Here is a 13,429-nt window from a genome sequence, read left to right as displayed (position 1 = left end):
AGGCAATTTCGATGGGAGAGGAAAAAACACGACAACGACCAGTCTCGAATTTCGGCTAACAGAACGTCTCGCTTGGACGCCCAGGCAAAGCGTCGAGTGGCAAAAAGCTTTGTGCGGTAAAAAGCGCCAGGTGACACCAGGATTACCACGTATCGCTGACGAGGGTCGTCAATAAAATCAACTTTAACCCGCAGTGACTAACCCGGCTGCAATAAATGTTCCCCGCCGTGGCGCGATGAGTTATGGCGCTTTGGAGAAGAGGTGGACATTGAACCTTTGTCGAGACCTTGAAATATAGAATTTCGACGAAGCCTGGTGCTAAACGACGTATATGTTTTAAATTGGAAAACACAATTAGAAAGGCCGCGGCACAACACGGTAATGATCGTGGTGCCGACGGGATATTGATCGATCTGTGAACGTTCAGTTTCCAAGTGCGATATGGCGCGGCCATTATACACTCCTAGTTCGGTGGAGTCCAAAACCTGCGCGCGGCACCAGATTAAGGCCGGGCATCGCGTTTTTTTCGGCAAACTTGCTTTAACAAACACGACGCAAGAAGCCACTACGCCCGGTTTATCGCAACTGCCACGTTTTCTTTGCGCTGTGACGTCACAGCGAGCAAACAGACAAAGCTTGTTCGCTCGTTGCGGGCGCGACGGGCTGAAAAAGCGAGATACTTTTGGGCGTCGGGTTTTAATTTGACAGCTTGCGAGACCAATTGGAAATCTTTCCAGTGCAATCGATCGGGATCAAGTTAAATGGAGATTTGTTAAGACGACGTGACATGGGCAAAAGTACGCATGAAATGCGCTGGATTAGAGACAATGTTTTACATGTGTATGTATTCGTTCGTCAATGATTAAATATTAAAGAGCCACCCGGTCAAATAATTGACTTCGGCCCTAACGAGGTCTTTAAACAAGTTTCTCGCCGTAAACATTCTTTTACAAGGACAACTGCATTATTTTCGCTTAACAACAACGAATGCTTACTGCGTACCAACAAAAACTCCCTTCTATTCTGTACAGTTTATTGAATAAAAAATAGTTAAAATACTCCGAAATAGCTGAAAAACTCATTTATTACAGCAAAATTGTATATAAGTGTAAATTTTGCAGTAACATAAACATTATACAAACGAGTAAACAAGCCTCCACGAAAGAGGGAAAGTAGCTACCCGCGAAAAAGCAAAGTAACTTGCATGCCAAAGGAAATTACGCGATTAAAATTAATCCGCATGCGTTATTAACTAGCTTGCCATCGGTCGCTAAGCGCAAATGTAGGCCAACCTAAACAAATCAAGGAATGAAAATTGCCGAGCAACATCAGCTGGAGCACGTAACATAATAGTGGACATTTAAACCGGCAAAGCTACCCCGGGCACACTTGGTATGAATAATGCATCGGCGGTCAGCAAAGGACCGCACTGTCTGTTTAGTGAAGCAGTGCTGAAGGGCTTTCCACAGCAGATAACGCGTCTCGCGTACCGTCGATAAGCACAGTCACACATTCGGAAGCGCAGCCGTAAAAGCTGTAAACGACCGAAAGGCAGAACACACTTCCGCAAGGCGACATTGGCATTACACATTCTCAATATTACAAGTCGAACGGCAGATATAGCGCCAGGCCGCGAGATGTCTCTCAGCACTGCGCCAAGTCAAACAACTTTTAATCTATTTACTTTTAACGGGCGCGCCTGTAAAAAAGCGAACGAGATAAAGATCATGGAAATTAGAAAATCTTGTTTCGTTTTAAAGGTATTTTTTTGTGCTAATGCTAACCGGTGATAAGCGGAATTTTCGAAATTCTTTTCGAACCTCGGCGCTAAACAAACGTGGAATCGCCAGGCGCATTTAAATCACTTGCGGAAAGCCGCTAGTCGATGACAACGCCTCATTTGGCGAAATCGCAATTGTGCCCGAGGAAGGCGCTGTCTCAGAAAACAAATCCCAGCGTTGCATGACGTTCAAGAGGCACAGATTTGGCAAGCTGATGGCCGCAATCCGACAGCTTTACTAATCCCGTTTGTCGTAACCGGTTCACGACCCGTTTGATATATACGCACTTATAGCAGCGCGCCTGAGTTCCCTTTGTATCGGCGGGAAGGAATTTGAATGGGAGTTATTTCGACGATATGTTAATGGCATTTCGAAGGGTTTGCCGCTTTATAAGGGGAGGTATTGTTAACCCACAAAACCATCAGTTGACCTATAACATTGCCTAAAGATGACCTGATCGGTTGTTAACTACATTGCCAACTATTGTCCAGATTGGGTAAGATAAAACCACAAAACAGTCACAGGTTTAATTGGGGCGCGAAGTTGCTTGCTGGCGATATTATTTTGCGATTGGAAAATTCAGAACAATCGTGCGCGAGTCGGTCTGTTTTATGGCCACCGTTTAAACGCCGGCTGCTGTAAATTTGAAGCGCACCAACTGGGCAGCACGCGTAAACAGAACAATGTAGCAGTTCACATGGTCAATTGAAAAGCAGCCTGCTCGCCAAAAACACTGCAGTGGCAAACAACGGGGATTCGCTTTGGCGTGCAAATTGGCCAAGGCAGCTTTTTTCGAAATTATGTGGCCAAACGTCAACTGACCTAAGCAATTTCGAATACACACTAATTCAATGCCTTATCGAGGGGGATTCGTTTTGTTTAAACAGTGCAAACTGGCTGAGGTGGTTTGTTCAAACTGACCTATGCAATTTCGAAAATAAACAATTTTTCAAAACGGCCAAGTAGGTTCTTAGAAAATCAAGTTAAAGAAAAACAAAGTGACCGAATAACTGGCCCATGGATTTTCCGGTACACACAAATTCCTTACCTCTCCATGTTGGGAAGTTCGTCCGGCCGGCGTGGTCTCGGGCAGGTAATAGAGGCGGGTTGAGGCGAGGTCCTGACCGGAGTGCTTGTCCTGCCACAGAAGCTGGATTTCCCCGACACAGACCGGGTCCTCGGGGCGACATTGGACGAAGAAGAACTCGCCAAGGGACAAGATGCGCTCCTGGATGAGAGAGCTATGTCCTGACTCCCGCTCCGGAGCTACCTCCTCTTGATGCTCGTCGCTGCGAGTGCTCAGGGACCTTCTGGTGCGGCTCCGACCCGTCGATGTCGGCGTGCTGGGCTCCGGCGGCGCCAGGCGAAATCGGAAGGCCTTGTAGAAGACGTACGACCCGTGTCTGCCGCAACTTCCGCCGACCCACTGTGACATCACACGTGCTATTGTCAGCGGCTAGGTTTGAACCCAAACAAGAAGCGCAAGGTAATGCGTTATATATGTATGGATATATACACACGGGCGCTTATGAGTCCATCGCCTGCACAAAGGAAAGCGAAACAAGAAATGTCAAGTGGTGTCGTCACATGTCGACCGGTGAACTTTGGTCTACTCAAACCAAATTTTCAAAATATTTAAGATGAGACGCTGTATCGAAGTGAAACTTTTTTTAATTTTAATCTGTAACCAGTAACTGTTTATAAAACTAACTCACTTATCAACTAGAAAAAAGTGTGCGTAAAACGAAAAATTTTGTCACATATTTTATTTTTCGTGGGTAACCGTATTTTTAACCTGTAACCAGTAACTGTTTATCAAACTAACTCACAATATTGACTAGCCGTCCCAAACCGGGTTGGGGCAGCAAACGCTTTTGTACTACCACAATTGGTTCGCAACCGTCATTGCACGTTTGATTAGGGAACGACTTGCTGTATTTGTTTGGACTACCGTGTCGTTTGCCTTTCTCTTTACGCCTGCCGTAACCGCTAATTTTCAAGGTAATGTGCCGAACAACGCGAGGCGAGCCACAAGTGTTAGAAGACTACAAAAGCGCAGTTTGTTTGTATGCATTCGTCCTTGGTTTCAAATACTAAAAATGCTACTTTATCATGTTTTATTCAATATTTGCCGAGATATGCAAGTTAATCGCGCTGAATAGTTGTGCCCTAATAAAAATATCATTCACATTACGTTTGATGTAAACTTGTCTGGCATAACAATTAATGGAGACTAGTCATATGGTCAATGACGAATCAGAGGCTTTTAATCGACAAGCCGTGATTGCAATGGTTTGACACAATCGTTTGCGAAAGCAGCGAATCGGGTTATTTATAGCTCCACTTTTAACGACGTTGGAATGCCAGTCTTTGTGACATTAGCAAAAATTCGGCTGCTATCTTATAGATTAACGCGGAAATAACCGGATGATTTAATGTACATTAAACAGAAGAGATTTTTTTTAAGTTTAAACACAGCTTGTTTTTTTTTCTAACAGTTAAATTTCCCGCATTATACTATTTAGTGCAATCACCGGTCTGCATACAACAACTACAACGAACAGGAGTGTCGTTATTAAATTAGAAAACAGTACCAGGGGAGTACTGCGCATTTTTGCTTCTCTTATGCGCCTTCAGTGTAAATAATGGAAATCAAAAACCACTGTAGGAGCAGCTAAAGCCCGGGAAGCGATAAAACACAAAGCGGTGTAACTGCGCAAAGGTGAGGTCATAAACTATATGACGCAACGCACTAAAAGGGGCGACTCCAGATGTTTAATGCAACAAAATGTATCGTTTATTCATGTAGATAACTTTTTTTCAAATCGGTCAATTTGGTGCTTACATAGTTAATGGCCTCAATCATGCCACTCTATTTAAAACAAGTTTCAAAACTATTCAAATATTGAAATTTCAAACTTAATTGATCATGCTAAATAATTATTTTACATTACAGACAGCGTAACAAGACTGCATGAAACCATGCTAATTGTAAGTAAGGTATTTAAAATCATTGGTAAAGCAACAGACGCAGCCTCTCTACTCATCAATGTTAAAATTAAATTAACTCTCTGGGGGCTTAGTGTGGTTTGACCTGCGCCTGAAAGTAAGAACATATTGGCGAAACAAACGAATGTGTTTCCCACCTGATCTATATCGTGCAGATTGGTAAATGTAGACGTTACAGCAGATAAGGCAGTCTTAAAAAACGTTAATCCGTATATTAACAGGCCCAACAATGCGACTCGAAGAACACGTTTGTGTTATTTCGGTCCTCGCTATTAAGTGAACATGGGTGGAAATACGTAACGCATACATAATTAATAGCGACAGGTCCCCTGCTTTAGGGCCTGCTTTATCAACGCGCTAATCAAAGTTGCCGGGTTTTGAAAGAGTATAAACCGAAATTGTTTTTTCGGTAAAACCGAAACCCCTAATGAAGGTATTGAAAGAAAACAAGCCAGCCAAATACAACGCACTGTTAAAACATGACTAACATCGATGGCTGGTTAAACTATTTCACACAAACAATATGCCCTATATTGTTTTATTGGCTTTGGTAGCAATATTTATCATATGAAAAAACAAAGGCGACATTATTTCACCGACTATTTCAACAACCAAACGACAATAATCTTGCAATTTGGGCGTTAATGGTTTCTACAATTTTATAAATGGCGATGTGGCAACGCGTAAGCTGTAATTAGACACCACTTCCGGCCAACGCCAGGCTTAGCAGAATACTAAGATAGGCAGTAACTTTCGCAAAATTTACGGCAAAGGAAAATACTCGCTTTGACACTTGGATATATACACCACTAACTCCAGGTAGTAAAGCAATTTAAAGTTAAGTGCTTATCTAGTGAATTACCGTGACGGCGTCGGTTCTAGAACCGCTGTTCGCTCTCGAGTGGGCATTCTGATGTCTGCTCGCCATTTCTCTTTTCTGTTTCTTTGCTTCTCTTGGGCGCAATTCCGCTCCTCAATTTAGAGAGAGGACAACTTTCGGTATATGTTGACGTTTTCCTTTCACAGGGCAGACGGGGAAAAGGCCTTCAAGCCTTTGCCAAGGTGACAATCCAAGCTAAACAGTTTCAGATAATCCGTTCGCATGTGACATTTTCAAAACTAATCCAGTTTATTTCGTACATCTGATTTGCCTTACAGGAAACGTGAAACCTGCGTACACAAACACAATAAAACAGTTCGTGTTTGAACATGTTTAAAATTGTTAAATTCCTGGTCTACCACATTTTGAAAAATATTAATCGCTATACCAGTTGAAAAACATTCCTTTTACTAAACATGGTAAGCAAACAATTTATGTCAACTTTATTTGCTGGTTTCAAATGTCTTAAATAAGTGATACGGATTGTATGACCTAATCTAGTTAATTTATAGAAAGGATAAAATGAAATTATATCATACCAGCTATGTTTCTACAATACTTAAAGATCACTAAACTTAACAAAAATCTAAATTTAATAATTTATAAAATATTGTCATTTGCCAATATTAATTATTAATCAAACATGTTTATAATCAAATAAAATTGATTTGCCTGATCCTGGGTAGAGTGCTAATCAGTATAAGTAGGCAAGGTAAAATTGTACCGGCTTTCTTGGTAAAATCACATTTGTAAAGCTATTCGTGGCGATCCAACAATGAACTGATTTATCTAGCTTACAATCTAAATTCCTGAACTACAAAAATGATCCATGCAACTGTCCTAAACAATTTCCTGCAAACTTCACCTTTCAAGAAAACTCTAAACCACTTAAAAAACGTCATATCACCGCTGACGTTATTACATTGTGCCGTCAAAATGCTTAAGCCATCGAGCACAATGACATCACTATAACACTCTGTGTAATGTAAGCCGTTGCTCGTTTTTCTCTCTGCGTTTGTTTTCTTCTTTTCTCCTGGCGCTCTTTTCTCTCTTGCGGCCACTTCCTTTATTTCTTTTGCCAATCAATGGCCTGTCGACTTGCTACGTTTTTCGCTTCCCCACACACGCGGCGGCCGCAATTTAACTTGTAAACCTTTGCCCGTCTCTGTAATTACGCCACACCAGTTAAAGGCACAAAAGCATGTAATTATTGAGTTTGAAATATCATTTTAAGACCATTTGCCAGCCCCTAGTAACACCACGCTGACATCAGTAGTCCGTTATATTTCGAGTTATTTTTATATAACTAACGTCACCGGCTTATTTTATTACGCGAAATTAGCACATTCACATTTTGAATAATCGCACAGTTCGTTCCGTCTAAACTTAACAATACAACAAATTTAAACAAGCAAATGCGAAATTTATAATAAGAATATGTTGTTTAAGAATTTTGTAAAATAATCAATAGAGTATTGCGACTGAATTAAGCCTTCAGGCATTTATTTTACGGCAACGGCGCAGTTTATACTTTACAAGGGCGGCTGCCCTACTGCCAACTACACTTACCACGGTAATAAAAGCAGATTATAAGTGCTGGCGTTTCTCTCGGCATGATAACATTGCCACATTTCCACTGCTGCCCGGATTCAACCTTTTACACCTTGCTTGGCGTAAACAAGCTGGAAGCGGGACGTTTCATTCTGAGTGATCGATATTTATACGAAGGCTGAAATCATTTAGAACTATTTTCACTACACGTCGAACTGCATTGTTACCAACAAATAACACATTCAGTTTACTTTTCAAAGTGACTTCTTAAATTAAGCAGGCCAATAATTTCCAATATTTGCCTTGTAGTTATAAAACCGTTGACTGACATAAAATGTAGGCTTATTTAGTAAACAGTAATTAAAACTAAAAATCACTATCAAATTAAAGGTTATAGCCTGCAACTACGACTTGATAATAATTTGGCTCACGCAGCGTCAGTCATCAATGAAACCTTTTCTCAGCTGCGTTACGCAACGCATGGACAAAATCCGAAATACACAGCTCTATTTACGCTTGCTTGTCACACTCTTGAATCAGCACGTATTAGCTGTATTCTGGTTGGCGAGTTTTTGGCGTTTAAGCCTGACAGGAAGCGGGTTTAGGAAACAATGCTATAATGCAGGCGTGATAATAGCTGTATATCTTGCCTGTGGCCGGTAAAGCTATGTTGTACGGGCAACCTAACTTCGGTGTTAAGTTGCCCCTTTCGGCATTAAATGCCGTTCCAAATCTACTTCGAGTAATGGATCTCATTTGGTTTTGCATATAGAGCGTTCGCGTCTCTGAAACACCACGAGTCACGTATTTCATGGTAATTTGTCAGCACTTTCAAAATGCCAGTTTGGTTGGTTTGTAAAGTCGTGATTATGGAAAGCCGGGTATTTACCCACATCTTTGATTTGGCACTGTAACCGTTAAAATGTAAAATTCGTTTTACTTGTTGCCAACATGAAGCTAACATAGCGAAAAATATTGTCAGTATGTTTACTTTTAAATGTTTCACCATTACGCCGATCTGTTGTAACATGGTCTTAAAAGCTGTATTGACACCGACAACGCACGACTGTAATAATTGGTTACCCTGCCTAGAGCTCCAGGCAAACAGCTCGCAATGACGAGAGATCTAAAATTACAATCCATTGTACCAAAATTTAAATACGCCAAACTTTTCGTGGTTTGCGATGGGACGTATTTCGTTTCACTTCTTGAGCACAGCCACTTACAGCAGTACTTGTTTGTAATGCATTCCTGCAACTTAATTACCGTTCAATGCAACACCCTGCCAGCCAAACTTGGTTGCCAGTTATAATTGTTTGCGGTGACCAATCTCGGTTTAAATCGCTTTGTCAGCCATGCACAGTTAACTCCCACCCACACATACAATACGGCGCTGGCCCATTTACTATCACACGTTAAATCGAATTAGTGTCGGGGTAACTGTATGCGTTGAAGCGTCTGGCACAAGAGACACGAGGCAAACATATCAGGCGAAAGGGGCAGCGCGGTTTTAATCAATACCTATAACTCCCAATTTGTGCAGGCCTTTTGTAGGATTATAAGCGCAAGATGAGCACTGCAGCAAATTAATCTTTTGCGACGAAATCGCTTATAATGGACAAAAGGTGTACATATGACACAATATCAGATGTCGAAAACAAATACGTTTATTAGTAAATAATTGTTGTCATTGTAAGGTGGCGTTTATTGTATATATATAATAAGAAATTATTGTTAGAAATTGTGAATAGCATTCAAAGAACTGAATGCATAGGGGCAAAACTACATGTAACTGTAATCATATCTCAACTTCGGCTATTCAGTGCGCTGACCGGCACTCCCGAAGAACACAATACTAGCACGTTTGCTGCACCACTTTTAACCTTGCCATTTAAAAGGCAAGGTTAATTTCGAGTTATTTGCGGAAGGCCAACATTTCGCCCGAGACGCCTGATCGGTGTTTGTTTGTTCTGACAACTGTAGATAGCGCACAAGCCAGAAGTCACACATTTCAATCACCGCGGGATATTGCAGTGGTATACGGCTGGCGTCAAAATCCAGGCCACTCGTTGCATTGTCTTTGCTCGCACCGATATCCTTACATAAGCTCCGGGTTATCGGCACCAATCAAGTTAATGCTTGGTTATAACTACCGAGTTGAAACATTTTTTCATTCAACACGTACCCTGGGGAAAGATCGCAACAGGAATTTCACATCACACCAAAAGTATTCTTTACCTTTAAAACATTTATTTACTCAAGTTTATTACGAAATTAATTATCGTTGGTCACTAACTACAAACAAATTAGTTTGTCAGTAATCTATAGTTCTTTTAATACATTATTTTAACAGCGCATTAACTGGCCAACGTATTTTTGGTTTATCTGCTGCCCTAATGTCGGTGGTTAATACCTTTGTTTACACCAGAAGACCGATTGTTATCTATTGAGATGTTGCCTGTTACAGCAAACTCTATTTTTAACAATTAGTTCTTGCTTTACCGCTGTTTATATTGAGGTAAAACAGAAAGCTAATGACCATGTCCTATTAAGCACATATACTTTTACCCGGTTTGTATATCTTGAAATCGAAAACAAATTCGACGATATAAGTTCAATATATTTAGAGAGCATTTGTGCAACGTACGACCTCGTCGTTCTGAATTATTCATTGTTTGAATGATTGAGGCGACATGCCTACATCAAACATATCCTAACACAGAGACACACTATTAATCATCGAAATACTGAAGGCTATTACTAAAATGGCTTACAATATAACATGTACGAACTTAGATTTGTGCAACGCATCGCACGCCTGGTCCATTGTTTGCGGTAAAAACGGTTTGTCGTCACTTTTATACACGTGTCTTTTTGATATATTTTGAACTGGGCCTTTAATAGGAACCCTTTCAAATGAACTACAAAAAGCTTCTATCTTGAATCGTGAGTGATAGCTTTTCGAATAATTGTTTAAATTTAAGGTGAAGTTAGGTATTCTTATGTCGATAAACGACGACAAGTAAATTGTCATACAGTTTTGGTGTGTTATTTTAATGATTTTTCCACTGTAATGTCAACCCGTGTCTAATTTGCATTTGTTGGGCGTGAATTTGTCGTCCGGCATTAAAACCGAACCTACGCACCGCAATGAAAACAACAGAATTTGGAGACCACGCAGTTTCCAAATAATAACAGCTTGCTTAACGTTAAAGCAAAGACGAGGCCTTGCGATGTGCGGAAAGGCGCCAGATTTTCCCACTCCTCTTTTGAGTTTGTTTCTTTATTGAGAGAAGCGCGGGAGCCGCCATCCATTGTTACGTGATAATCCCGAGTAGAAAACTTACCCGCCTAGTGTAAATAAACTAGTTGCTTTGTTCTGCTAGGCGAGTCCTAATCACCTCCCTTTTTCGCATGAGTAGAACTGAATTTGATCTTTGGTGTTGCTTTTAGTCTCTCTTGCCGTTGGAAGTTATTGCCACGAGGCAGTCAACGGACGCCACAACATAATTTTTCGACAGGGCACACCTTAAATCAATACAAGGTGATTGACGATAAAAAAAACTGAAAATAGCGTGTAACAGTTTTTTTCAGTCGCGGTCGCATTCGATGTACGCGTTAATGTCGCAATCGACAATCTGCCTGTACCTGGACGAATTTACGCAGCGCGCGATGTCGTCGTATGAATTATGGATACGCATTAAACGCAAAGGAAATAGGCAGGCTGCCCGAAGATGCCACTTCACATTTCGATTTCGCTCGGCCGACTTTTCTTACGCGATAACGTGTTAAGACGCGATTAGCTGGCAGTTAGCGTTCGTTGCTGGCCAACACGCGTTTGGCCTGTGGACGAGCTATATTGTTCGGCATGACATTTTGCCTAAAAAAATTTTCGCACCGCTTTTGTGGAACGCCGCCCAAATAATCTCGCCAAGGAATTTAAGGCTGGAAGAAGCAAAAGGCTTGAAGTTCTTTGTAACCCGATCGCTTCACCGAAAATAGCTGACGCAACGAACTGATCGGAAAAGGCCGAGGGCCAATTGGCATGCGGAAGTCAAAAATGGTTGGACGTAATGTAAATCGCCCGCTTGTTGTAGCTAAATTGTATTTATGCGTAAACCCCGTTACAAATATATTTCTCCGCCCGATTTCGATAGTTCTGCCTTTTTATTAACGGATGGTCAACCGAGTTACTCCTACATTGTTGATAATTGAAATAACAACTTGAATGTTTAACAGTCATGTTACCATAAATTTATAGCTGTACTTCATCAAACCCTCGAAATATTTTTTAGAAAACCTTTTAAATACAATGGCATTTGAGTAATCGATGAAGTATTAGTAGTTTATTAATTTTGTGGTGCGCGCTGCTAACGAAGCTTTTGTCATCGTTTTAACATTAACTCGCAAACGCAAACGCAAACGCCACCCCACTCAGGAAGTCTTAAAAACAACAATGGCCGGCTTTAAACGCGTTTCTACCCAAGCATATAATATTACGAGCATTAGCCGCTTACTGGAAACCCTGTAAGAGTCAATCCCGCCCAAGGTTTTAGCTCACAACTGGGTAGTTGGTTTTCGACACAGGCAATCGATCAAATTTATGGTCATTGCGACAGGCAAAGGCGCTAGAAGCGAAATATTGATCTTAATCTTACGTGGATACCTGCAACATGTTCGCGGTCGCCTAGCAAATCGCTGATTCCAACAAACATAAATACCACCATCGGGGAACGTAAAGTTTAACAAAATATTCTCGTTACAAAGAAAATCGAATTCGTTTTTGTTGAAGTTCTATTTTACGTGAAAGCCAACTAGCTATGCAAGCCGTTTCAAATAAAGAGCTTAACGTGCTAATCGATTTAATATTGTAATTAGAAATGACTTAAGGTCGATTTAAAACTAAAACGGTTTGATTTACCCAACAAAATAAAGCATACAATGTAGTTTTTGGCAATTGGGACACGTATACCCTCTTCACGTTTACACAGCAATAAATTTACCCTAAAGGCCTTACACAGCGGCGAAAATCATCTCGCTAAGATTTCATCAAGTATCGATCGAATTTCAAAAAGCCTGCCACCGTCTTTTCTGCCACTTCGTCTCCGGCCACAACAAAACTATTACAGAGAGAGATGTGAATAATTGACTGGAGGTATTGAATTACACGGGGCCCGTCCTCCAATCAATACAGCACACATCGCGCGAGGGCAAATTCCCCCCTGATGCCCAGAAGGAATGGAGTTTACACAATCGTGTCGATCGATTACGATTATTCAGGAAAGATCTAAGAGAAAATGATACTATTTTTATGTTTCCAACTCCAATATATCAATAACTATAGTGTAATTTACAATATCGTAATGGTCGTCATACAATGTGCTCAAGGGGTATAATTATAATTAACTTGCCTTTTCGCCAACGGTTTTTGCCACAATGTCACGTGTGGAAACAGGAACGTTATCATTGACTTCAAAAAAGCGAAGTCCGTGCCATTTTCAGTTTGCGTCATTGTGGTTACCTCAGAAAAACAAATATGTAAATATTTGCCGCTGCTGTGGCACTTCTCCTGTTTGCCGAAAACGAGGCGTAACGCGATGACTCAACCTGGTCACTCATTGCAATTCGTCTTGCCTGGGGGCAACCGAATTATGTTGATTGCAGTAAATTATAGGACTCGCGGCACGGGCGACACTAATTTACGCGCAGAGAAACTTCAGAAATCGATTACTGAACCACTTTAATCGCCCCGTACAACTTTTTCGTCTTTTGTTTCCCCACAAATGGGCTATTCTTTAATTCCCTTGATGCGTTACGCGCGTAAATTGCTATTTCCCTTCTACCAACGAAGTGAAGTCACTCGGTCTTGTTCTCATATTTGATATAAATTAGGTAGTGATGAACCATACTCTATCGGGTTATCAGATGTCACTATAACGACAAATTGTATTGAAACATTGAACTAATATACCAACTATATCGGATTCTTATCTGGTACCAGTCATAGTACAAAATTAGAGTCAGTTCGGTCATCGTTGTGTTCAGTTTTGGCAAGCCTTGAATGAGCTATTGTTCTTGCGTGACAAATAGTTTTCCCCTTACTATTAAAAAATCCAATTTAGGTATTCACTTGTTTCATTGTTTATAAGGACTAACAAACAAACGTCAACACAATGACATTATACAACAGACTACAAAAATTTAAAAC

The 13,429-nt window shown here is 40.9% G+C and overlaps 1 protein-coding gene across 1 annotated transcript in view; it reads right to left on the bottom strand.

Moving 5' to 3' along the window:
- Positions 1-5,952, bottom strand: part of LOC146163717 (uncharacterized) — a 51,092-nt gene extending 45,140 nt beyond the window's left edge. Inside the window, exons 1-2 of the mRNA XM_083381474.1 lie at positions 5,653-5,952; positions 2,830-3,207 (exon numbers count right to left, since the gene is read on the bottom strand). Of these exons, the coding sequence (XP_083237600.1) occupies positions 2,830-3,207; positions 5,653-5,718 (444 nt within the window). The 5' untranslated portion in view covers positions 5,719-5,952. The remainder of the gene's footprint in view (positions 1-2,829; positions 3,208-5,652) is intronic.
- Between the last annotated feature and the right edge of the window lie 7,477 nt (positions 5,953-13,429).

The sequence above is a fragment of the Ascidiella aspersa genome, chromosome 2, assembly GCF_963924565.1.
Source record: "Ascidiella aspersa chromosome 2, kaAscAspe10.2, whole genome shotgun sequence".
NCBI lineage: Eukaryota > Metazoa > Chordata > Ascidiacea > Phlebobranchia > Ascidiidae > Ascidiella > Ascidiella aspersa.
The sequence above is the reverse complement of the archived record's forward strand: the minus strand, read 5'-3'. Positions and strand labels throughout refer to the sequence as shown.